Source organism: Lepisma saccharinum, chromosome 2, assembly GCF_977018435.1.
Source record: "Lepisma saccharinum chromosome 2, izLepSacc3.1, whole genome shotgun sequence".
In the NCBI taxonomy this organism is placed as follows: Eukaryota; Metazoa; Arthropoda; class Insecta; order Zygentoma; family Lepismatidae; genus Lepisma; species Lepisma saccharinum.
The window spans coordinates 164,885,053-164,911,761 of record NC_139230.1 but is presented as its reverse complement, the minus strand read 5'-3'; the positions used below and the strand labels follow the sequence as shown (position 1 = coordinate 164,911,761).

At 38.6% G+C, this 26,709-nt stretch overlaps 1 protein-coding gene across 1 annotated transcript in view; it reads right to left on the bottom strand.

Annotated features, from left to right (window-relative positions):
• LOC145984168 (cholinesterase-like) overlaps window positions 1-26,709 on the bottom strand; it is a 65,515-nt gene that overhangs the window by 6,328 nt on the left and 32,478 nt on the right. The window contains exon 2 of the mRNA XM_083117654.1: window positions 2,065-2,174. Coding sequence (XP_082973780.1) covers window positions 2,065-2,174 — 110 coding nt within the window. The remainder of the gene's footprint in view (window positions 1-2,064; window positions 2,175-26,709) is intronic.

Genomic DNA, 26,709 nt, shown 5'->3' with positions numbered 1-26,709 from the left:
CATAAAAAGCATTTATTGAAGTGTTTTTCAAGATCCTTGTTAGCATAATGTTCCAAGTCTGAGAAAACAAGAATATTATTGAAACTGACATTTTGAAGACAAATAAGTGAAAAACCAACTAATCCAAAATATGGATGATGTATTATGTAGCATTAGGACTCCATGTAACCAAATGGTTTAATGTGCTTATCATTAGTGCAAGCAATTCTGGATGCGATCTCAGGCGAGAACTCCAAAATTTCAGCATGGGTTCATTTTCCAGAAAGAAATATTAATGGACTTTGGACTGATGGGATTCAATGTGCTGACCACATTTTTCATGCAACAAAACATGGCTGTTGTGTATATTCAACTAAACTAAATTGCTTATTTTGTTTTAATGAGAAGATTCTCTTTCACCCTTGGATTCATGGGCATCATGATGGGGAGAGGAGGGTTGAACTGGTCATTCGAGTTTCCTAGAAATTAGTAATTAAAGTACGAAGGGTGTTATTTTGATAATTGATAACATAAATAAAATTCAGTCAGTTAGTAACCTTGAAAAATTGAGTCCAGGTCCAAACTTTCATGTTGACGTATGCTATCACTTAATCCAAGGAATATGTGGTTCCATGAGTTTTCGTATCTTAAAAAATAAATTTTTAAGTGAGTGCTCACACAACATAAACTTAATGGCCATTTTTTGACTCTGTTTTCCATCTCCAAGCAGTTCAAGATTGTGCAGGCAAGACATTGCAAGTGGATCAGAAAATGGTGCAAAATTTTGAGCATGTGCATAGATGAAAAACTGAGCCCAAGAGTGTAAATGTCTGCACAGTTTTCCATGAACTGTGCAGACAAGTCAGTGCATGTGGATGCTCCCTCCATCTTTTCTCTGCATGTTACACTTATTGCCCACTGAGACGCAGGGAAACGTCTGTTGTCTGCTTTTATTAAAATAAAATGGTGTAACACCCACTACAGTGAAACGTGTGGAACTGAAGCACAGAATTTCAATGCCACCTGTGCAGGTTTTTAGGGTGGAAAATTTTCCATTGGCCACATCTCCAAATGCCCTCTCGTGTAGTTCCATGTCTCTTCGTTTAGCTCTGGCAAGCATCCAGTTGTAGCCGAGCATGAAAAATGTTCTGCGTGGCAGCATGGTTCGGAGCATGGCGGTGTGGTATTTTGGCGGACTACCCTCGAAAGACACATAGAATTTTCCACTCGGAGGTGTGGGGTGGTGCATTTCCAGCATCTCAGTGGGCGATAAGCTTTACTCAGTTTTTCTTTGATCCTAGCGCCAAAGCACTGCTAAGACTCATCTCGATAAATAATTTTGTTGTTGGTCTGGGGACAATGATGTGTGCAGGAAAACATTATGGTAATTTGATTTATGTGTGTTTTGACTGACCAACTGACTGATTGACTGAGTCCAATAGATGATTGTATGCTTCAATGCCCATCTGTAACTTATTTCACTAATCTTGAGGTTCAGCAGACAATTCACAAAGTAAGTAATGTAACATATAAAATTGACAACTTTCAGTGTGAATGATCTTGAATATTGCATGCACTAAAGATGTGTAATTTGCCTTCTTTTACAAGACAAATTGTAAACCTGACCACAATAACAGTTCTTCCATGATGGTTTCCACAGAACTGAGTAGGTAAAACAGTGATGAATACTGCACTGTATGGATGTATCAGAACTGTATCATTTTGAATTGTGCAGATATGACATTGTACTGTTCATATCTACATCTAGGAAGGTGACATCAAAGGTGGATTTGAGCCTCCCATTTTGGTGCAGTGGTAGCGTCGTCGCCTTGTAATCAAGGGGTCCCGGGTTCGATACCCAGTGGAGGCACATGGCACAGTGATTCGGATCCCACTTTAAACTGTAGATCCAGTCCCGATTAGCCTTACTGTGCATAAAGTTGACTTAAAACACCAACTCGAAAACTCAAAGGTGGATTTGACAGTGTTGAGCTGATTCAATTGGTTTAGAAAGTTGGAGAGAAAAGGTTCGCCAGGGTTCAAGACTACATATAAAGCAATAACATGTAAATAACATTAGACTACCTTGTGTTTTCCTGCAAAAGGTGAACCATCCCAAAATTCTGCAGCTCCTGTTTCAAATCCTCCTGGATGAAACCATATCATAACTGGCCATCCACCATCTGGTGCATTTCCTAGAATGATTAAATAGACGTGTTTTAGTTACAATGTTGAGTGTATTCAATTGCACTATCATTACATTTTAAGAAGTGAATCAATACATTGGGAATTCATATGTAAAAAAAATATAATGTTTATGAACATCAATTGTAACTGAAAATGTTACAGTATTTTGTAACAAAAATATTTTCCAATAAAATTATTTTTTAAAAGTAAAGATGTGTATCTTACATTCTGTTTACTTTCTTAACAAATGTTTTTGCACATAAGATCATGTATTAAAAAAATACTAGATTTGACAGAATATCACTGGATGTAAAAGTTACTAGTTGTCCTCAAATAATTTATTTTCTCCTTTATAAGGAGTGTATGTTGAAATGAAATAAAAACTAAATATTGGCAAAGAATTATAGCATGGTACATTTCCTTTTGTAGTAATATTAATATAATAGTAATATTGTAAGTAATATTAGATAAATTTGATTCAGAGAAATATCAACCAAAAACTATACTTATCATTTTCAAGTAGGACTGAAAATAGTATGTTGTAATGATGAATTGTCACACTGAATGGAGGGTTGCTTATAGAAGTCACGAGTCTCCTTATTGGACTTAATTTCCTTCATTTTCCTTCTCATAATGACATTCAAAATGCTTTTTTTCCTTTTAGCTGTTGAACCTCCCTTAACTTTCTGGGTTACAAATATGGAAACACAGCATTGTGGTACTGGTTAAATTGATGCATGTTTGCCTCCTGAATTTGAATGCAGATCAACACGCATTGATTTTCCCTCTATGGCAGGAATCCTGTTAAACTGGCAGGAGGCTCCAGTTGCTCTGTGGACATCGTGGCATGTGGTTGATAGATTAGCTTACAGTTTCAAAGAGAGCAAATTGTTGATGCCTGCCTAGCTCTTGCATCTGTGACCAAAGTAGCCAGTTTATTTGGAACACCGAGATGTACTGTATCCAAGATCATGATGGCATGCAGTGTTTCTAGAAAAACATCATTAGAGAAACACAATCAGAGAAGAAAGTGTAAACTGGCTGACTGGCAGAGATTTATGAACATTAAAAAGGATAGGGACCAGGAATCAGCATCTGAAGTGGAAAACAGGTGGGGTTAGCTGGGTGGATGTTCCTATCATTAAACATGGTGACAATGAGACAGCTGTGGAGATACTTTGTGAACATTTTGCTAGCTGCAAAGGGGGAGGGGGGATACCATCTCCCCTTACTTAGCACCACCAGGAATAAGAAAACAACTGCTGCGAAAGTGAAGTTTGAGCTGAATATATGTCTGCTGAACCCGGTGTCTACAAAAACAGTGACGATAGAACTCCATAGCACAATGTTAATGACCGAGCTGCAATTGCTAAACCAATGATAAACCAGAATGCCAAGAAGAAGAAAGTATGGTGTAACATGCACAAACTGTGGACTGCAATAGGAGACTCTCATCTGGCCCATCTCTCATACCTCCCCCCCCCTTCTCTATGGGGGAGAATTTGTTTAAGTTCACTTCTTACTCAGATGGGCTAACCAAGACTAGACCGTCAGTTCAGAGTGGAATCCTAACTTCTGTGCAATGCATCACCCGTGAGAATCGAACCTAGGATCCCTGAATTACAAGGCGATAGTACTGCTTGTTGTAGAAGCAGTATTTATAGTGACAACAATTGTAAAAAAAAGAAAAAAAAAGAAGTAACATCCACTTCATTACAGGTAAAATTGTCACGCACGCAATAGCAGATCTAGAAGTTGGGAGGGGAGAATTTAACTCTGGTAGTACCTCACCGCACCGAGAATTAATTCTAAGCTACACTTGTACTGTTTTATATAAACAATATATATGTCTAGTATATAAACAGGAACGAAGATGACTTTCATGTTTTAGAGATTAGGATATTAATTTACAAAGATAGGGTCCAGGACTGGAATAAATGGTTATTATTGCATGCCATTATCATAATTACTCCCATTGCCATGTTAAACTGAACAATCAGATAACCTATGAGGAGTAAAGTGAATAAAGTAAATAAACCTATTATCTCAAGGGGTCTTATTTTCGATCCCCTTTTGAGGCATAACACACAGTAGATCCATTTTCGATTAGCCTATCATGAGCATAAAGTGGACTTAAATCAAATTTTAAATAATATTCTCGAAGCCTGTTAACCTTGGTGACCAGACAGATCATTTGAGTATTCAAGAATATTAGACATAATAATATATCGAAAAATCTAACAGTTGTGAGCAGGCACCTATCTTGAAATATGTTTTTTTTTTTGGGAGGGGGGATCCGAACCAAGTCTCTCCGAAATAATAATAATAATAAAATTATAATAAAATAATAATGTTTAAATTAAAATAATTATATTAAATGAAATTAATACTATTTACAATACATAAATTAAAATTATATTATTATCACACGATTAGGTAAAAAGACTGTATAAGAATAGAGATATAGCAGTGCATATTCATTACGTTATTTACCAGTAGTTATGATCGGAATAACTTACATAAAAACAAGTGCCCTGGCAATGAAATGAATGTCAAATAGATGAATAATTGAATATTTATCGAACAAAAATGATGTTACATGTAGTTGGACAAAAGTAAGTTTCTGATTAAAATTTTATGCATATTATTTTGAGTAGTAGTGTACATAAATCTTCTTTGCAATGTGATTCAAAGCTTTATGATCCCAATATAATCCTTGCCTTCTAAAAAGTTAAGAGGAAATCAATAACCATCGATTATGCAACAAATGCTAATATTTTCATTACTTAATTTTAATACTTGGTAAGACTTTCGGGAGGAGTCCGGATCCCTGGACCCCCCCCCCTAAATACGTCCTTCCTGTCGTCCTTGAAAGCCGTATGATCCCAATATAATCCTTGTCTTTCATTAAGTTCAGAGGAATTTATATAACAACGGCTAAACGAATAAATTTTTCATTATTTAATTTTAGTACTTGATAAATCTTTCGGGGGGGGGAGTCTGGACCCCCCCCCCCTAAATACGTCCTTGGTTGGGAGTTGCTATCGCCCTCCCCGTGGACCCGCGCCTGCACACACATTGGAAAGATTAGACCTTTTAGAATATTTCGGATAATGTAATTAACTTGCATTCTCTTCCACCACGTTATTCTTTGAGGCCTTCCCCGGTGGGTCAGTATTAATATTATTGCTTTGTAATCAAGGAATTCGGACTCGATTTCCCTTCAAAGCACATTTCGGTACTCGATAGATCCAGTCCGAAGTAGCCTATTTGTGCTCAATTTCGTTTTATTTTTTATTGTAATTGAAGAATTCTACTTTATGTTTGCCGAACATTTTTGTTTGCTGTGGTATAACGGTATAGTCATCCCTTTTGGAAGGGGGTAGCTATGCGTTCTCATGCCCCACTGCCAAGGGGCGCCGGCAGGATTTTTTCTCAGGGGGTCAGAGTAAGATTTCAAATCTTGGTCTTCAGTCATAGAAAGTTATTTTTTTCCTTATTATTATTATTATACCTATCATAAAATTGAAATTGAATTGTTGACAAGTTCGAACTTGAGTACACTATTTAAATAGAAACTGCATTCTCCTTGCTTCCTTTCCATAAATTGTTTGCAGTGACGACTCGTGGCTGTTTTGGGGGTGTAGGAAGAAATTATGGTAAACCGAGGAAGGTTTGAAAAATTGTGTACGATGGCTCAACAAACGAAATGAGTTCTACAAAAAAACTTGAAACGGTTTTAGAGAATTCTTTGTTTACCCCCCAATCTTCCACCGATTTCCTGCCATAAAATTTCCTCACGAACAAAATCTGGCAGGATAAAGAAAAGATAGAGGATGGATCGTGGCATGATTGTAAAAAGCTTGTTGCTGTGTAAGCATACTCAGTGGCGTGCCCAGGATTTTCGAAAGGGAGGAGTTACGTACACTTTTTCTGTTAGTCAGCCCTCATTTTGCCATATTTTCCTACCTTTGACGTTGTTTTTTTAGGAATACTGGGCCAAAGGCGGGGTTATGACCCCTACCAAACCCCCCTTAGGCATGCCACTGAATACTCCCTATTATTTGAAGTATTTCTGCTGGTGAAGTGAAAATTAGATTTGGGCCCAATTTCACTTTTATTTCCTGAAAACATATTCCTTTGGATTAGATTTCCCTCTCCCAGAGACTCACGTTTGCAGATTATGCTTGATTTTACCAATATGCCAAAAGCAGAGTGCTAGGTGCCAACAAAGATCAAACTATGCTAGGTTTAGTACCATTTTGCTGGGGTTTGCACCACTGATTGAGGAAGCCCTCGATGCTTCCTCGCTGGATGCTTTAAAACCGCAACCTCCCCCTGCCCCTTTTCCACTCCTCACCCATCTGTTTGTAGTGATACCAGCAAGGTTCCTCAGGCGGGGTAGCAAAGTCTGTGTGTCCATCATCTTTGGGCTGCACCTGGAGCAAACGACAGCAGTCAACTCTTGACAGTAGCTAACTTAGTAAATTGTACGTACATTGAGCTCATAATTTTATAACGCGCATTATTATTAAACTCCTAAAACGTAGAGAACTGGAAGCAAGTGTAAATGAACTGTAGGAAGTTCCGCACTTCCTACATGGAGGAATCGCCCCTGATTGTTTGTGAATAGTTCTTTGTCTTCTTGTATTTTTCAAGATTCACAGATACCAAAGAACATTTAATATGGCCACCTTTACGCGCCGAGGGGTATTGTAAAAGAGAAAGTAAATCGAAATGATGGAGTATGAATTGTCATGGTCTTTTCGGGATCCTGAACAGTCGAGAAATTCCAAAGGATCGCATTTTAAAGTAGTTAATTCTTGGTATTTTCTGCATTATAAGTGTCTGGTATTTCTTGAAATTAACATTTTTTTATTCCAGAACTGTAAAAGCAATCGCTTGAGGGGGAAACAGTGTGTGAAATTGGGGATTTTTTTCGCGTCTGGACATTACGAACATTTCAGAAATCTCTACCCCCCCCCCCCCCTTGCGGGCGCCCTTGCCCGTGTTTTGGACTGTTTATCAAAAACACAAGTTCATAATTGCTTATTTCATAAAACAGTTTATTTTTGGGGGTGGGGAGACGAGTTGATCGATTCTTATGTACGTATGTATTTGCGAATGTCTCATCTCTTGAGAAATTCCCAAACCTGTACATTTAAAATCTACCCTCTGGAAAGTTAATTGGTAAGTGGGGATCTGCTAACGATTTCCTGCTAGTTACACTTTATGTCTAAGTTTTGCGCTGAATACACGAAACAAAGGCAAAATACGTCTGTAGCACTGACTGCTAAGGACGAAGCCATAGCTGGGGATGGAATCGAGACGAGAGCAGACGAGACTTGACAGTGCCTTCCTCGTTCTCACCCTCGCAAAATACAACATTATCCTGAATGTTTGCAACCATGCCACGCAGTTTCGCAGTTGCCACTAATGCAATTACGATAAACAAAGTATGTGAACTATCTATAAATATTCAGACATGCCCTTCTCCAGTTGGCATCTCTTAATAAGTCACACAGAGGAATTTTGGTTTTCAAACGTTACGCCGACCTTCATAGACAGTGGCGAAGCGTCATAAGAGGCCCGGAGGTCGGGCCTGCCCTAATATAATTGGCTATTACGGATTATTTTATTACTTATAATTTCATTAAACGTCTCCTTCATACAAGAAAACTGAAATTCTAGGCCTTACGATAATTTCCACAAATTTCCATCCCTGCCAGAGACTATATCGTCGCATGTTGAGCTACTTCTCCAATGGCCTCAGCTGGTTCCATAACATTCTATGTGATTCATGTGGGAAAGCATAATTTCAGGGGCGCGTTCGCCCGAAATGGACACAGTGAGTCCGGCCTCACGCAGTGATGCTAACCCTAGCATAATTGTGCTAAACGTAGTACAGTTTGAACTTCATTGGCACCTAGCACCCTGTGTTTGGAATAATGGTAAATTTTAGCTTCATCTATAAAGATGCGCCCCTGGGAGACAGATAAATTGAATTCAGAGGAATATATTTTGAAAAAATAAATTTATATAAAATCGCAAATCTTATTTGTTTCAAACAAAAGGTAGCATGCCGATCCAGCTACATCCGGTCCACCGTCTTATTTTCATCTTTTCTTTATCCTTCCTTACGTAGCTCACGAGGAACATTTTATTGAAGGAAATTGCCAGAAAGTTGGGGTCACAGATAAAACTAGCAGCCGCCTTTTGTAGTCGTCGAATTTTCTCAAACTTTTTCAAGCGTTATATTGAACCAATTATATTGGTTAAACGATTGTAACTAATTTAATGGAGAAAATTACCAATATTGTTTAACTAATCAACAACGCATGTTCACATAACAACTTCCCCCAAAATAGATGCATAAAATGAACTTAAGACCTAAGTTATCCGAGCACAATTTAGTTGCATTTAGTAAAATTTAAGAGTTTAATCAGCACACTTTTCCTGATTGGGAGGTTGGCAACGCTGGACGCACGGTACAAACTGGGCCTTAATGACTTGTATTACTCTGAAATGCTACAAAAACAAGCATAAAAACCTATTTCCGGGCGTAGGAAGAAAGAAGGTGCATCGGAAAATTGAGGACAGCCACTCGAATGACATCTAAAGCATCAATTTACAATAAAATCAAGAAATACGATTTACGGGTTAGCACATATCAAGAGTAACTATTCAGGTACTTTGATAGATGCAAGAATATGTTGTTACATTTTCAAAAATAACTTTAAAGGTTATATTTTTTTTATATTTTAAAAAAGTAGCACCCATAACAACACGAACTCACTAGCCTGTGCCTAACCTTCCAGCGACACCACGCTTCGCCACTGATAGCGGAGTGGTTAGCAATGGACTCCAGGGGTCCCGAATTTGAATCCCGACCTGGGCATGGATGTTCTTTGTGAGTGTCCCTTCATCACCTTATCACTCATCCTCATAGTCACAATTAGCTAAAAGCGGTAGAAAGCACAGTAAAATAAACCAATCAATATTGCACCCAGCTTAAATTTTCTATTGGTTCCAATTGAAATTTAAATTGGACTGAATTGGTTTCAATTGGAATGAATCTGATTCTATCGGATGCCTAACGTAGGTATCGGAATGTATTGATTTCAATCGGAATCTCAAGTGAAACCAATTGTAAAATCAAGATAATTTCCAATTGGTGAACTGTATCCAATTGCAAGTTTCTGTATATTGTTCATACTATATGCTATAAATTCATTTATCGACTCAAAGCATAGGTAGTTTAATTCTTGACACCACATTTCCTGTGATATAGAAGTTCATTGGAAAAACAGCACACTTGAACTGAATTTCTTCTGAATTCTAATGCATAATACTGAACTCAGATTTGTCTTAATGAATAAGTAAAATGAACTTTTCTTAAGAACTAACTCAACCTTAAAGAAGCTAGTATATCCTCCCCTTTTATTCCTACGATAATATCTAGTTCTCAAAAACTGGCTTTAATCGCGGCGTTGAGGACGAATGATGATAAGATGAAAGGACAATCACGAAGGAACATTGACAAGACAAAACAGAGTGGCGCAGTGGTAGCGTCGTCGCCTTGTAATCAAGGGCTCCTGGGTTCGATACCCGGTGGAAGCACATAGTGGTTCGGATCCTACTTTAAACTGTAGGTTCAGTCCCGATTAGCCTCACTGTGCATAAAGTGGACTTAAAACATCAAATCAACCAACCAAGGAAAAACAGAACCCGTCATAGGAATACACTGGCTGTGCAGGGTCCACATACCGGAGCCTCATTAATCTGCAACAATGCAGTCCACCGTGTACTACGTGGAAGAAAGGTTGATACTTGAGTGCCCTCCGTAAACACCACTCCCTATTTTAAATAATATTGGTGGTTTGCTGGGATACCGCAAGCCCAAGTGTGTGTGTGTGTGTGTGTCCGTGTAACAAAAAATAATCATTACGCAATATTAATAACCATGTTGGTTTTGAGAGTAGAATTTTACTAGAAATGGATGTTGTCTTGTCTGTTATTTCAGTTTTCATAATGTAACATATACGCCGACATAAACCTTGAGCGGTGTATACTTGCGCCCAGATAACAAACATCGGAACTACAGACTTCCCTTCCTCTTTCTTTCATCCTGGCACTTGTATGCTGGGGTTTCAAATGCGGTGATGGATCTGTAATATGGGAATTTAACTCCAATAACTCCTCAGATGGGTATCTCATGTATAGAGAATCGAACCTAGCACCTTTTATTTCGATTCGATCGTGTTACCCACTACCCTTCGGGGATGTCCATGGCTGTTTTCTAACTGGTTTGTGAACTTCAAGAATGATAATGCTGGATAACAAATTTTACATAAGTTTATGGTATAATTTCTTAAAAAAATAATCTTGTTTGTGAGTGCAGAACTAAATATTTGATGGCACTGGATATAACAGATTTCGCACAGTTATTGGCTAATTTTATTTTTATGCGTGAGCCGAACGTGGCTTTTTATGCGCCCAGCGATGTTACTTTCCTTCAGCCCACTTTTACAGTTTTTACAAAATTCCGCTTCCGACGTGTAAGCGTAATACGCTATGAAACCAGATGCCCCGGGCTCTAACTCTGGCCAGGCATGTCCCATCACCATTTCTTCAGTTCATCATTCATCCTCACCGCCGCAATTAACGAAAAGCAACGAAAAATAACCAACCTAGAAATGGAATTAGAAAACGTTCTCTCGATATTGCACAAGTTGAGTACACTACCCTTTGGGAAGAAGATTTCCGCTTCTATGAGTAATGATTGATTGACTTACTTTATTTCCCTTCGCTTATTGTGCACTTTTGGCTAATTTACGAAGATGAGGATGAGTGATGATATGATGAAATTGATGAATGGACACTCACAAACATCCATGCTCAGGCCAGGATTCGAACGCAGGACCCCTGACGTCGTAGCGCGATGTGCTAACCACTCCACCATCTTCCTTGAGTAATTATACAAATGATAACAGAAAGCGCTTTAGAATTTGAAATGCTAATGTATCTAAAGCGTGTAGATCATTGTTAATAATTTAGTACATACATCGTTATCTTCCATAAATGAGGGGTGGCTTATTCTTCATTATAGCCATGTGTTAGCGGCAATCTCCCTCCCCCTGAAGTTTTATCTTGCAACTTCTATCACACGCACCACACTATGACTGTCTTCGTAATCTGAGACAGGAATGAAAATTGTTTCCAAAGAGCTCTGGAAGGAGTAACGTCGATCCCGAGGGACATCTGTTACCGCTTACCAGTCAATCGGCCCGAATTTCGACCTGCAGGCAGTGCCGGATTAAAAAAAACCAAAAAAAAACCAGCCGCTTTAGAGCCCCGAAGCTTTCGCGGCCCCGGGAGAGGCCCCGCTAGGGGCCGTGAGAGCTATCTTGGACAGAAGAAACCAAAAGTTTAATATAATAAACGATTGATATAGCATATATTGATAACAGCATCTTCTTTGGAAGAATTCTAAATTAGTACAAAATTAGTTGTATTAAGTGTTTAAACTCTACCTTCAGGCAGGCGCACAAATATAAATACATCAGACATACCCATTTTTGGTCGCTTGCGGGCACGCACATCAATCTGAGATTAGAAATGGGAAGGCAAAGTAAAGGATGAGAGGGGCCGGAGGTGGCCCCGTTTCGTATCTTGCTTCAGGGCCCCAAAGGTTGTTAATCCGGCACTGATGGCAGGGAGGAAAAGTACATTTTCAAAAGACCTCCGAATTCCCTTAACGTGACGGGCTATAAAATCATTAGCGGCAGCTCCTGCGTTGCATCTGTTTTCGAGAGGCAAGCAGTAGAAAAATTAGTACAAGTCTTGCTTTGGCGTTCATGGCGCGGGAAATTTGGGAGCAGTGTTTCAAACCGTAAGCAAAATTTACTGAAGAACAATTTTGCAATATTTTCCATCAAATTAAAATTTCCAGTAAAATAGAGAAACATTTGTCGGGGCCACGTGGACGTTTTCGGGGGCCAGTTAGGGCCCCCCTAACGACGTTCCTGCGTCTCGGTCTCAACTCGGCAGGTCTCACGGATCTGGCCACGTTCTCGTCTCGAATTTTAAAAGTTAATGTCTTTAATGAGAACCTTCTTCCTCACTAAATTCTAAGACAGATTTTGGCCGCGCACATGTATATCCGAACTTGCTACATTGGGATAATAACGAATCACCATGAATCTCATTTATCTCCTGGCAACACTGATCACGCATGCATGCAACACCCGCGCCCTCTGGAAAAACCCTAAAGCATAACTGTAAGTTAAATCTAATCTAGGTTTCCTTGACATGTTGTAACCGAGGCAAGTTTTAGAAAGATTTTAACACGACGTTCTTAGAATCGATTGTGATTGTGCAGTTCTAGATCGGCCAACTGATAACGTTACGCGATTGCCTTGTAGCCAGGAGCAGGATGAAAGAAGAAGGGGGAAGTCGTGTGTATGAGTCACAATAACTTCTAGCACGCAGCCAACGGTGGAAGAAGGAAACTTCACTGATACGAAAAAGTTCAGTCGTGCCTGTGAACTGAGCTAACTCTTTAGAACACGCAGACACACTCACGCACTGTGAAATTTTAAACATACCCCGCAGTCGCACAGCGTGCGTCTCCGTTGGTATCTGAAGGGATGTGTTTATGAACCAGAAAATGATAAAAATTATAATGTAGTAGCCTATAATTGTGCGTTATCAATGAAGGTGACAATGGCATTTTAAACTTACTCCTTCAATTCTCTCTGATAGGATTACTTAAACAAGCAAGAATGATGGCTAGGGTCTTCCTGATTCGTTAGTTTGCCACTTGAGTGTTTTAATTCACAGTTGTATCATTAATAATGTTGAGATCTGTCGTATCTGTTATTTCAAGAAAATGGGTTCTCATTTAAATCTTAAACGAATAGCACTTACCAAAATATATCACTTTTTCAAAATGTCCAGAAATTCTGGATAATCGTAAATAAGCGAATTCTAACTGGAAATATTTTCACTTTCATTTTTAAATTATCAGGAACTGAGTTGAATGAAATCACATGGAAACAATTGAATTGTTTTCCATTCATATGCGAAATTGCTAGCTCTCTTCTTCTTCAGTTTCGTTCATACTATCAGTATTGTTGAATTCTTTCATGAAAACACTGAAATATTGCAGTACGTCCCTTTTCAGCTTAATCCGATATTATAGCAAAGGAAGAAACTATCGGATGCTGCTTACAGTAGGGGAAGTTATAAGGTCACTGAGGAACAAACTACAGTAACAAGAGACACTTCACAGCACACAACTGAAAATGGCAAACTGTCAGCAATAGGAAGGAATTCTCCTCCTAGAAGCTTATCTTCCCGCTTCTGGGCTGAATTGCTTTAATTGGGTGCAGGCTTCATCCTACATTCGTTCGGATGAGCCGGAGTTCCTGAGGTGTGTATATCGCTTTGGAATTCAGGTCTACCAAACGAAAGATGAAACATACGATAAACCTTGAAATTTCTGGCACCTGGCTGGAGCCTACCAACTGACCACCGCCAGGAGACAAATTTACTACAACAACTTTCTCTTTCCCTCTTCATCTATTGTTTCCAAGAATTAATGTATCAAAGATGGGCTTTTATAGCACCGCAGAAACTAAATTCCAGCTCACTTTGAGGCCTAAATCGTCAATAATTTATGAAACTTTCATAGCAATTTAGTGTCGCAAAGTAACTGTAAAAGTAACTGTTATAACGTTACTTCTATCGTAAAAAAGTAACTCAGTTACAGTTACAGTTAGTTACATTTTCTCAAAAAAAGTAAATGTTCCTTGTAACTAGTTATTTCCAAACACTGGAAATAATCACTATTATTTTTTAAAGCATACAATAGTTCGGTGCACTGATGGAAATATCTAATCACAAACTACATTTTTGCACATCACGTTAAAGACAAATTAAACATAAAATAACCAGATAGAATAATAATAATAATAATAATAATAAGAAGAAGAAGAAGAAGAACAATATATAAGTAACAATAAGTAACAAAGAAACACAATCTGTGCTTTTATAGCTGCACTATCAAAAAACACTAATCTGCTCCATTGAAAACAGTACTTTGAAGTACTCATAAACAGGGAGTATATGTAACACATAACATAATAATACAATAGCATTTTTTGAATTTAGATTTGTTCAAAATTTCGGGGCATGGAGTGGGACATCCGGACCTGTGGTCGAGTTCCAATGCCCCGAACCGCTGGATTTGGATGCTGTTTGATCTGGGTCCAGAAGTTGTAACACATGGCATATAGAGCAGATTGTACGTAATCTAGTTCAAGGTCCTCATAGTTTTGTGAGATACGAGTATCTCGGCTATGTCCAGTAATAAGTCGAGCGACATTATTCTGTATAAATTGGAATTTCCGTATGACTGAAGGTCGGACCCCAAGCTGGTGCTGCATACAGGAGTGTGGGACGTACCATCATCTTATACACATGCAAGCGAGTGTTCAGTCCCAAGGTAGGAAAACTGGGTACAAATGTCCAACTCGAGTTTGTGCTCGTGCTGTCACAGTTGAGATGTGTTTATGGAAATTGCATGTACTAAAGATGAAAGCAACGATCATAGATATCTATGTACAGTCACCGTCAATAACAATGGGACACCTAGATCCTCAAATACTCGCTTCCCTGCAATGCTTTGTGTGTGTTGCCTAACTCTAAGGCGATAAGTGGATTTTAATAGCAAATTTTCAATTCCAGATTCTATCACCGCCGTAGAGTTAGGCAACACACATAACGCCTTGAAGGGAAGCAAGTATTTCAGGATCTAGGTGTCCAATTTTTATTGCCGGTGACTGTACTTAATTTACATTTAATCATTTTCTCTTTCTTTCTAATTCAATTTATGTTTGGTTCTAATTCAATCCATATTCATTAACATTACATGTAATACATTCTTGTAGTCCATTTTTGCATTGTTATCATCTCCCAGACTGTTGTAAGAGTGACCCTCGAGACCGAAACACGCCCGCTCTACTTTTTTGAGCTCCCACCGGGAATCAACCCGGAATCGCTCGCACCAAAGATTAGAGCCCTAACCATTTGGCTATGCGGGAGCCCTAGGTTAACACTAGCTATCATATTTATGAATGTATACTTAAGTCACACACTTGTTAAAACCCCAAAAAAATGGACAGAAAAATTTGGTGCAGCTTATATTGGAGATTACTAAAATGCCAAAAAACAATTTATTCTTCACAACATATCTTTTTAGAAAGTACTGATATAACCAATGTATTCATTGTGTGTGTGTGTGTGTGTGTGTGTGTGTGTGTGTGTGTAGTGAAAAAAACAAAACAAGTAACTGTTGGCCATTTGGATCATTACTGTCCTTGACACTATTGCTCGAGTCTTCGCTGTCATATGATGCACATGATCTATTGACTAATTTTTATTTCATCGAATGACAACATTTTTGTACAATGGAGGTACATCAGTTTCACTGACCAGTGACCAGTCAACGCAAGTAATGGTAAAGAAAGAAATGAGAGCTAATCGAGACTGGATCAATAAGTGATATCCGAACCTCTGTGCCTGAAAACGATGTTCGAAATCTGGCCCTCCTGATTTAAAAGCACAGCATTTTCAATACTACGCCATGGGGGTTGGGTGCGAAGTAACCAGGCCTACACAGCATGGTATTTGTAAGGGAGGATTTCATCGTTGAAATATAATATTATGATGTTTCGAATTCGAAAGAAGTTACTAATTTCCACCCCTCCTCAACACTGGATTTTTTTTCAAATACCATACTGGATTTGTGTTAAAACATAGCAATGCTTAAATTTGGAACAATTCTTTATCCAGACTTGGTTGTATTTGCAATTTATTTAACGTTATCTTCTAGCGTGTTCTCAGCGCCAGGCTCTACAGTCCCTGGAACTCCACCTGGTGAAAACTAGTTTTAAAAGGGTAACAAAATTAAAACTGCGAGATATTTGAAATGTTATAAAATATTTTTTTGAAAAACATAGCTTAATTTAACATTTGACATAACTTGTCTGAAGACTTAAACTAAAATTGTACACAGGGGCAGCGGTTTATCCCACAATTATCCTTCTAGGGGATGCAACGTCCTTTTTTTGTGAGGGTTTAAGGGCAGATTTAGTGTCAAAATGACCATGACTGGACATTTCCGAACAATTTTGGGGGCGTTGGAAAAAATTTGGGGGTGTTTTGGGATGTTGAAAAAAGATGGTGGGCCTGTTGGAAGAGTGTGAATAAATAAATCACTACACAGGGGATCTCCAGGCGTTGCTTGTCTCGGGCCTCCACATCCATTCATCTGCGCCTGCTCACAACTCCATAAATATTGTTATCTCTGTCTAGAAAAGGCATGGGGGTTCTTTGCGAGTGTCCCTTCATCGATTTCATCATATCATCGCTCATCCTCATAGTCGCGATTATCCAAAAGTTGCAGAAAAACGACACTAAATAACAAGTCAGATAAAAATCTCATGGGTAATGTTGGACCTTACAATCAAGAAGTTCACGACTACTAACAGAAGAGGTTCGTGCAAAGTGTAGGATCCACATTAATAGGTGATTTTTTTCACTTTTGTGGAAATGAAGGTTATGGCACAATGAATTACACCCATGTTGAAATTGCTGCGTTTGTGCTGCCTTTGAACACAAAAGATATCTTCCCGAGAACAGTAAAACGATCGTACTTAAATTATTGGAATTACCTGAGAGTTTCGTGAACTTGGTGTTCTATGGCTGCCATAAACAAGCCGTGTCACGTGGTGGCAAATGCTTGTGCATCAGAGGTTGAACTGCGTGACCGGGGGTTCAACGAAAAGTCGGAAGTTAGCCGTAACGTTAAACGCGAGTCGGCAAGACGTGAATTTCCACCGCCAAGTGGTCTTGTTGAAGGAGAAAAATTAGGATGCCTTTGTTCTCGAGTCATTTGTGATTTATTTTCATGCAACTTGTGAGTTCTTATCATAATTTGCAATACTGCAAATGCGAACTCATTTTCTGTTGGTACTTGCACGCACCTATTGCGGGAGTGTAAAGATTGGCCTTTTCAGAAGGCGCTCAAGTGTCAAGTACACCCAGGACTGTGTTCTTGCATACTAACGAGCTTCAGGACTAACAGCCAGTAAAATCCTCTGTCAAGCTTTTGTTGTGTCCTGTCATCCTATCACCATTCACCCTTTATCGTCACGATTAGTTAAAAGTTACAGAGAAACGACTTACTGTGCAGGTATATCTCCTAGATATTCCATATGACTTGAACTATACTCCCACATGAGGCTGTATATCTTTGGAAATTTGATATGCTTAAATTCCAGAATAAAGCTGGCTATTTACATGTGCACCAGTACTCATATCATGCGCATATTCAATCCAAGATTATAATTAAGTAACAATAAATTTAAAAAATAGAATTTTCCGAGTAACTTGTTCATTTTATATTTTTTTCCTATTTTACCATCTCTGCAAATGATAATCGCGATGATGAGGATGAATGGTAATTAAATTAAATTGATGAACGGATGCACCAATGCTAAGAACTTTAACTCGTGTGACGAATTAGTATACGTTACACTCGGAACCAACTGGGACGAGTTTGTTAGTATTCATTTTGTACGAGGAACTAGTGCGTTCATTTCGATCTGCAGCCGAGAGATCGGGAGAAGCGTGGCGGGCGGCGCTGACGGAGATGCCGACATTTGCGGCCTGTAATGCCCGCTTATTTTTATAGACATATGCAGACATTTATATAAATATTGCAAAACGATCACTAACCTGTGTTATAACACGCAAAAGTTCTTCTGTAATTCATCCAAGTTCTGCTCTTATATACACAAAAAATACGCTTTAGAAACGATGTTAAGAGCCACAGATAATAAAACATTTTAATCATAGTTTTGACCAGTAACGTCCTGCTTAAGTTTATATCCTTGAAAGAGTTTTGTGCCGATGGGGATCGTTTGGAGGTTTTGAATGTGCAACACTGTATCAAGATTACGCTGTAGAAGAAACCGTTAAAAGTCAATAGTGTTCGTGAGCTTCCTTGCAATCCGAAATCTCCGATCTCGAGTTTTTTGTTCCTTCGCGACTAGATGAAGACAGAGTTGTAAATATAGTGGCGAGCAATGTAAACCAAGAGCGTGTTAATTTCGTACTGTGCGCAAGAGTGTTATTCTTGGTTACTTGCAGTTACTTGTTTGTGTTATTGCAGTGTGTATGTGTGACGTGTCAGTGAGACGATTGGAATGCCAGCCGCAAGATTCACGTTAGAACAAAGATTTTTTTATGTATGACACGTACCTACGTGAAAACAAACTCGTGTCGAGACGTGTGTAGGTAATTTGTACAGAAATTCCCATGCGTTTCAACTCCACACAGAGATACGGTTAGACATCTTGTCCTTAAATTACGAGAAACTGTATCGTTAAATTTTAAAACACCTAAGCAAAAACGACGGATTCTAACCGAAGCAAAACTCGATGATATTGGTGCAGCGTTAGAACGTTCTCCAAACAAACCTCTACGCCGTGTTTCACAAGAGGTGGGCGTGTCAAAATCATCGGCACATACAGTCACTAAGCTACTAAAATTAAAACCATACTCTTACAACACAGGTTAGTGCTCGTTTTGCAATATTTATATAAATGTCTGCATATGTCCATAAAAATAAGCGGGCATTTCAGGCCGCAAATGTCGGCATCTCCGTCAGTGCCGCCCGCCACGCTTCTCCCGATCTCTCGGCTGCAGATCGAAATGGACGCACGGTATTTAATATACGTATAATGAAGATGGGTTTGGAAAAGTTATAAATTCTACCCTCTGAGAGGCAAACCTAGTGCAACTTATGTTTTGTTCCTGTGCCATTTAAATCTATATGTGTTCATTGCAGCAATATACATACAGACGGCAGGTTGAAACGAGTTCTTTCGCACCCAGCATATGCATAGGTTAAATAATATAATCATTTATAATTCATAGAAATATAGAACAATTTAAAACGATATTTGCACGAGGAGAAGTTGTCTCATTTTAAAATTCAATATACAGGGTGACTGGTAATTAGATGTATTCCCTGAAAGGGGTTAAAGTAGAGACAATTTGCAATAAATTTGACCATATGATACCCCGTCCGAAAAGTAGTAGTTTTTGAGATAATCGAGTTTCTATTGTTTTTTCTAAAAATGACAATTTTCCACATAAAAAGATGAATTGAGAAAAAACTGATAATTGTAGGGAACTTATTTAAGCGTTTTCTGATAGCTAACAAACAAGTGGTTCGTTTAAAAAAAAGACGCCTTGTGACTTTTACATTTGGAGCCACATGACAAGGCACCGGTAAACTCGCAAGAAGAGCTCAGGGAGAGGATCTTAACAGCTGGTCAACACGTCAAGGCCACCATCACATCACGAGTTAAGAGACCAAATGACCCGTAAAAACTTACGTGCCTGCATTCGTAACGGAGGTGGCCACTTTGAGCAAGACGTGTAATGTTCTTTAATTGTATTGTTCATTGATTCCATACACATGAAGATGAATGAAGTATTATTTCTTGTACACAAATGTAAATGTTAGCAACATTTTTACCTTGTTGGATAGCTGATGACTCAAGGAAGTAATTTAAGTAATTTGTACGGTTCGTGTCATACCATTTTTGTTATTAATACGTTGCCAAGTAAACTAAGAGTGCATTTTTTTATCATCACTTGTAAGTTTAGACCCACCCGGTACTTACATGTGATTGTTATTTGGAAAAAACTTTTTTTAAAACGAACCACTTGTTTGTTAGCTATCAGAAAACGCTTAAATAAGTACCCTACAATTATCAGTTTTTTCTCAATTCATCTTTTTATGTGGAAAATTGTCATTTTTTCAAAAAAACAATTGAAATTCGATTATCTCAAAAACTACTAATTTTCGGACGGGGTATCATATGGTCAAATTTATTGCAAATTGTCTCTACTTTAACCCCTTTCAGGGAATACATCTAATTACCAGTCACCCTGTATATATATATATCTCCAAGTAAATTCACATAAATTGCATGTAGAGCCTTCTAGAACAGGATTTCAAGCTGTGTCCAGCGACTTTCTGAGGCCGGTTGTAAGAAAAGAATGATAATACACAGCGAAATGCAACATGCAACGAGTACACTTTGCATGTATTGGTGAGCCCAACTTAAAGAGTTCAGTATGGGGCTTATGGGGACAGTGTTGCCGCATGGTGCGCAGTGGAAGAAGGCTCCGGCGTGCATCGAACTTCTGCTGTAGTACACGCCGCAACAAAAGTTAGTGATTAACGGAACGGGTACTGTTCAATACAAGAATACAAATCCTTTCGCCATGATTTGATGGGAAGCTGTTCTTTCATGCGGCTGTGGTACAGAGTAATGACGGTCCATGGAGGGAGATTTGCAAATAACTGTTCCCGAATATACTTGTCATACGTCTTGCTGTCCATTTCATCGTGTACGTTGGCCGTGTTTTTTCCCTTTAAGTCCACTTTTTGCACAGAAAGGCTAATCGGGACTGGACCTACAGTTTAAACTGGGATCCGAGCCACTATATGCCTCCAAAGGGTTTCAAACCAGGACGTTACCACTGTGCCATCGGGGAGGCCTGTTTCACATTTATCGGCACACTGTCTTGTTTGAGACAAAACCGTGTTCATTACCGGCATGCACCAAAGCAAATCTCTCCCCCCGACCTGTAAGTGCTCGCAAACAACTCGTAAGACCGCACAGAAAGTCTTGTTGTGTCTTTATTGTTTTGTCCCTCTATTCGTTTTGCACAGCAGCAGCTCGACAATCATAGGCGGGTCTAGATTATTTTTTTCTGGGACGTGCACAGAATATGCTGTAAGCATTACGTAATATTGGAAATATAATGTGCAGATTTGCAACTTATTCGACACATCAAAGAGTGCCCTTATATCAGTGTTGTGCCCAGTGTTTTCGAAGGGGGAGGGGGGTAGTACGTATACTTTTTAGTAGCTGGTCCTCATATGCCATATTCTCCTGCTGTTGAACCTCTTCTTTTAGGAATACTTATCCAAGGGGGAGTTATGACCAGCATATACGCCCATTGGACATGTCACGTCATTCACATCAATATAATTGCAAGGGTTCGTTCTAGGTGTAATTTGTGGTCAGATGAACTAATCGGAACTGAGCCTTCAATGTATAATTCACCCTAGAATGTACCTCCGCCAGGAAACAACCCAGGGCCCTTCGATTATAAGGGGATAGCATTAACAGAATTTCCGTCGTCGCATTAAAATCATGTGATCCAGGGTTCGATACCTGCTGGAGGCACATAGTACTTCGTATCTCACATAAAACTGTAGGTCCAGTCCCAACTAACCTATCTGCGCATAAAATTAGACTTAAAACTCAATCAATCAATTATTAGTAGAGGTGTGAAATAAAAGGAGTTCTATTGTATTTTTACTCATATGAAGGATAATTACAGAAAGGAGACTGGCATTCTTTTAACTATCTAGGAAAAATGGCTCGATCATTTTTTTTATATTTTAATATAACGCTCTCAATACTTTTCATAATACTTAGTCATCATTTTGGGAGGGGCAAGTGAACCTCCTCCCGAAAAATCCGGCAATGTATTATATACAATGTGCCTGCGAAGTTTCGCCGCACATCGCCTCGTATTAAAGTTATATTCGAAGTCGTTACCACTTGACGTTTTTTCTGCTCGTTTGGTGTTGCAAGAGGACCTTTAATCGCTTCGCTATTAATTTTGTAAACAGTTTTGAACGAAATTCCAGTCGTTTCAGTATTTTCGCTTGCAGTCCAACTAACACTTTTACCGGGATTTTTCTGCTTGAAGTATATTTATATTTATTACAATTTGTCTCTCTTTACTTGTAAGACTCTGGACACTTTTATGCTTGATAATACCACCCCTTGCCATTTTGCTGTTGTAGAATAATTATAATAATAAATTCCTTCAAGAAATACCCAAAATGAGAAAGCGCGTACGCAAACAACAAACCACTTGACCCCCGACAGGAGTCTATTCACGAACTTTTGCCTGGCCATTCCCCGCCCCCTTCCCTCTTCAACAACACGTGTTTGCAGCAAGTGGCAACCGTCGGACGGCTGTTAGTTTTAACTCCCCAAATCGCGGTAAACACAAGAAAGGAAAACGTCTTTTTTTGATGGTCCGAATTGCAAGAGAAGGTGTAAACCATCAAAGCCTTACATTTCCTCTGGTTTTTGCTTATTTATTATTTTCTCATCGAATGTTAACGACTTTTGTTTCTGACAAAAACACCCTTGTTTAGGGGTGGTGATCTCAAAAGTAAAAGCCCATAAGGGCCCATACTGAACTCTTAACTTGGGCTCCACCTCACGTGCCAGTGCCTATCTCTCACAGATTTCAATTTTTAAACTAAGTTCTGTAATTTTACTCTCATTTTGAATTTTTAAATTTAAAACAATAGACATTAGTAACAAAAATGACGTTTTCTGTTTTATAATGCACTACAAAATCGAATTTGTTTATTTTTTAAAAAATGTTGGGCACAGGGTTGTCGCACGGTTTGGTTTGGTTTGATTTAGTTTATTTTACTTCGCGTTTTGTGCCTCTTGGCTAATTTGCGAAGATGGGGATGAGTGATGAAATGATGAAATTGATGAATGGACATTCACAAACAACCAAGCCCGACCGGGATTCGAACCCGAGACCCTTGGCGTCGCAGCGCGATGTGCTAACCACTCGGCCACAGGGTCGGGCAGTCGCACGGAAAATGTGACACGTGGAGGGCGGTGCGGATCAAAAAATTTACAAAACCCTGCCCTAGGAAATTATACAGTCCTTCATTTTGTAAGGACTGCAGCCCCATCACACATTTCCCTCGCATGTGCCCATGGACTGACCAGGAAACAATGTCAGTAATAAAATGCCAGTTGCTGAGGAAGACTTGCTTCATATAGCGCAATAATATATCATTTAATTTTCGTAATTGTATTAATGTTGTAATTGTGTGAACTTTTCTGAAATTATGCTAAATAGCATCAAGAGTCGAATCTGGGTGAGAATAATCACACATAAGCACACACACACACACACACACACACACACACACATACGCACGCACACGCACGCACACGAGCTTGTAAGATGACGGACGATGGATGCCGCTATGACTATATGGTCACGTTCGCGAAATAGTTTAACCTTTCAACTCTTAGTAACAGGTTTTCCAATCCAGACAGAGTTATTCATGCAGAATGGTGAACGTCCGCACACTGCCAACCTTGTTCTTGATTTCCTGCACGAAACATTTGGTCATCATGCAATGCCAAATCGGTTTCCTAAACGTCATAAAGGTGACCGCCTCACCCCAAACCCCGGACGTTAATCCATGCGACTTCTCCCTGTAAAGATTCTCCAAGAGAAAGTATACCAAAGGAAAGAAAATTTACTGTAAATCAAAGCCCATTTCGTGCAGTTGTGTTGTGCGTTATCTGAAGCTTGGTGTCGACAAGCCCTAACCATCTCGGGGCAAGTCTCAAGCAGGTGAGGCAAAACGGTGGCCACGTTGAACCTGCTATTCGCCAACGACACTTTTCCTGAATTTGACGATTAATTCTGTTCCATTCTGTGCCAAACTTGTCCAAAATAAATGACTTTGTATATATTTTTATTATTCTAAATTGCTTTTTGCCTCTTTGGCTAATCGCAACGATGAGGCATGATTAGATTAAATTGACGGAGGGAACTCGCGAAGGAACACCCATGTCCATGGCGGAACGCTAACTCAGAATCGGTGGCGAGATCCTAAGTCGATAACTCAACATGATTGGCCACCGATATGGCACAATATATGTGTTGTTTATTTAAAACAAATGGGATAATACGTCGTGCTCCTCACTATTCAGTTATAATTAGACCTTGGATTTTTAGGTTCTAAAAAGTGTGCTTTTAGGTTCCTAAAATAGGCTCTAAAATCCTAAAATAGGTTCTAAAAATCCTAAAATAGGTTCAAAAAATCTTAAGTTAGGCTCGAACAATCCTCAAGTAGGTTCAAAAAAACTTAAAATAGTTCAAAATTCTTAAGAAATGCTGATTAGGTATAGTCACCGGCAATGAAAATGGGACACATATATCCTGAAATACGCATTATCTTGCATAACGTGTGTGTTGCCTAACCCTACGACGATGGCAGAACTTACCATTGGAAATTTGCTATTAAAATCCACTCTTCGCCGTATAGTTAGGCAACAATCTTTTTTCATGTTATCCGCAGTCAAACTCCGCAATATTGTCTGTGAGGATCATCTTATGTGATGGAAATAATCTTTCAACGAAAAGAGTCAGGGGTGCAAACTTCACAAAATTCAATGCTGAAATGTTAATTTGCAAGACGTAAATGCCACAAAGCACCGAAGTGACGCGAAAGTGAGCAAGAACACACAGATCAGACCACTTTGGATTGTACAGGTAACAGTGGCACCAGACATTTTGCTTTGTTTAGAGCTTTGAAAACTCATCATGGATTTGGAGGAAGGGAAATCGACAGAGAATTCTTTTCAAACATGTTCGTTATTGAATTTTTTCGTGACCAAACAAAACAAATGTCTCCGTGTAATATAAGAATCCTGTAAATCCTTTAAAAATATATAAAAACCTAAAAAAAAGGCTTGATTTAGGCTCATAAACCTAAAATAGGTTCTAACAAGCAAAATAGTTTTTTTAGGCACTATAAAACTTCATCAGCTGATTATGAGGATTTTATTTTTATGGTCTGTCTCCAAGGACGTATTTAGGAGGGGTGCAGGGAGTTCAGACAACCCCAAATGACTTATCAATTACTAAAATTGAATAGTGAAAATGTACTTGTTTAGTATTTATAGTTTAATAGAGAGTAACTTATTTCCATCGAACTTACTGGAAGCAAGGATTAGCTATATTGGAATCATACGGCTTTGAATGACAGTACGCCGACTGCCGTGGCGGAGGGGTTAGCACATCGCGCTACGACGCCAGGGGGTTCGAATCCCGGCCTGGGCATGGATGTTTGTGACCGTCCATTCATCAATTTTATCATATCATCACTCATCCCCATCTTCGCAAATTAGCCAAAAGTGGCACAAAAAGCGAAGTAAAATAAAGCAAATCAATCAATCATTGCATGACAGTACCAAGGAAGATTTATACACACTACTACTTATGATAATATGCATAAAATATTAATCAGGAACTTTACTTTACGTCAATTGGATCTAACTTCTTTTTTGTTATTCAATAAATATTCAATTCTTTATCTATTTGACATTAATTTCCTTGCCAGGAGAGTTGTTTTTATACAAATTATGGCGATTTCAACTACACGTAAGCTAAATAATGAATACATGATGTTATATCTCTATTATTTTATCATGTTTTTACCTATTCATGTAATATTAGCAATACAATATTAATTAATTTACCTATTTAGTTAATATTATTTAAACTTAATTAAATATAATTATTCCAAAATTATTATTATTATTGATGCTCGGACCCCCCCCCCCCGAAACATATTTCTAGATACGTGCCTGTGAGTGTTCCTACCTTTAAGACATAGTTTCTCAGAAAATTCTCATCTACTGAGATAACGTCCAACATATTGACAATAGGCAATATTCGGTTCAATATAACACACAAGTCACTCTTTTCTTCACGTATTCTCTGGCGAAGTGGTTAGCACAATGCGCTTTCAAACCAGGGATCGTCGGTTCGAATCGCAGCTTGGACATGGGTGTTCTTTGTGTGTGTCCACTCATCAATTTCATCATATCATCACTCATCCTCATCTTCGCGATTAGCGAAAAGTGGCAGAAAAGCGAAGCAAAATAAACAACCAATCACTCAATTAATTACGTATTCTCTGAACCAAGTTTATTTATTTGTATTAAGTATCGCTAGCTTTTCTGAGGACAGAACTTTATATTTCCGTTGAAAAGGAATGAGGCCAAAATACTTTCGTCCATGAATACTAAATATTTAAAAGAAAAAAAACTTTTTATGTCAGGAGCTGTTGATGCTGAGAGTAAACTGTAAAAACGGATACCTACCGTAATGTTAATTAAAAATATGATGAATTAAAAATTAAGAGCAGAGAAGATGAAACATGATCACATGTGCATACATTTGTAGAACTTAGATTTACCTGAAACGACTGAGAAAGAAACATGGTTGATGGAAATGTTGGTTTGCTCTTTAATTGGTTAGTTGTTTTTGTAAAACGCTACTATTGGTACCATCAGATTATAAGAGACAGTAAAATGATAGGAAAATGAAGAAATGGAAGCTCTCGTGGTCTTCGTTAAATATATCATTCAAATATGAGCCTGAATAGAGTTAGGTAAGTTACTAAAGAGCAACACATTACAACGTCCTAAATGTATCGCTTCACCGTTACTTCATCACATGATGACATTTAACTGTTTACACAAGTATCACATCCATTATCTGTAGTACATGTTTTTCCAGTATAACTTTACATGCACA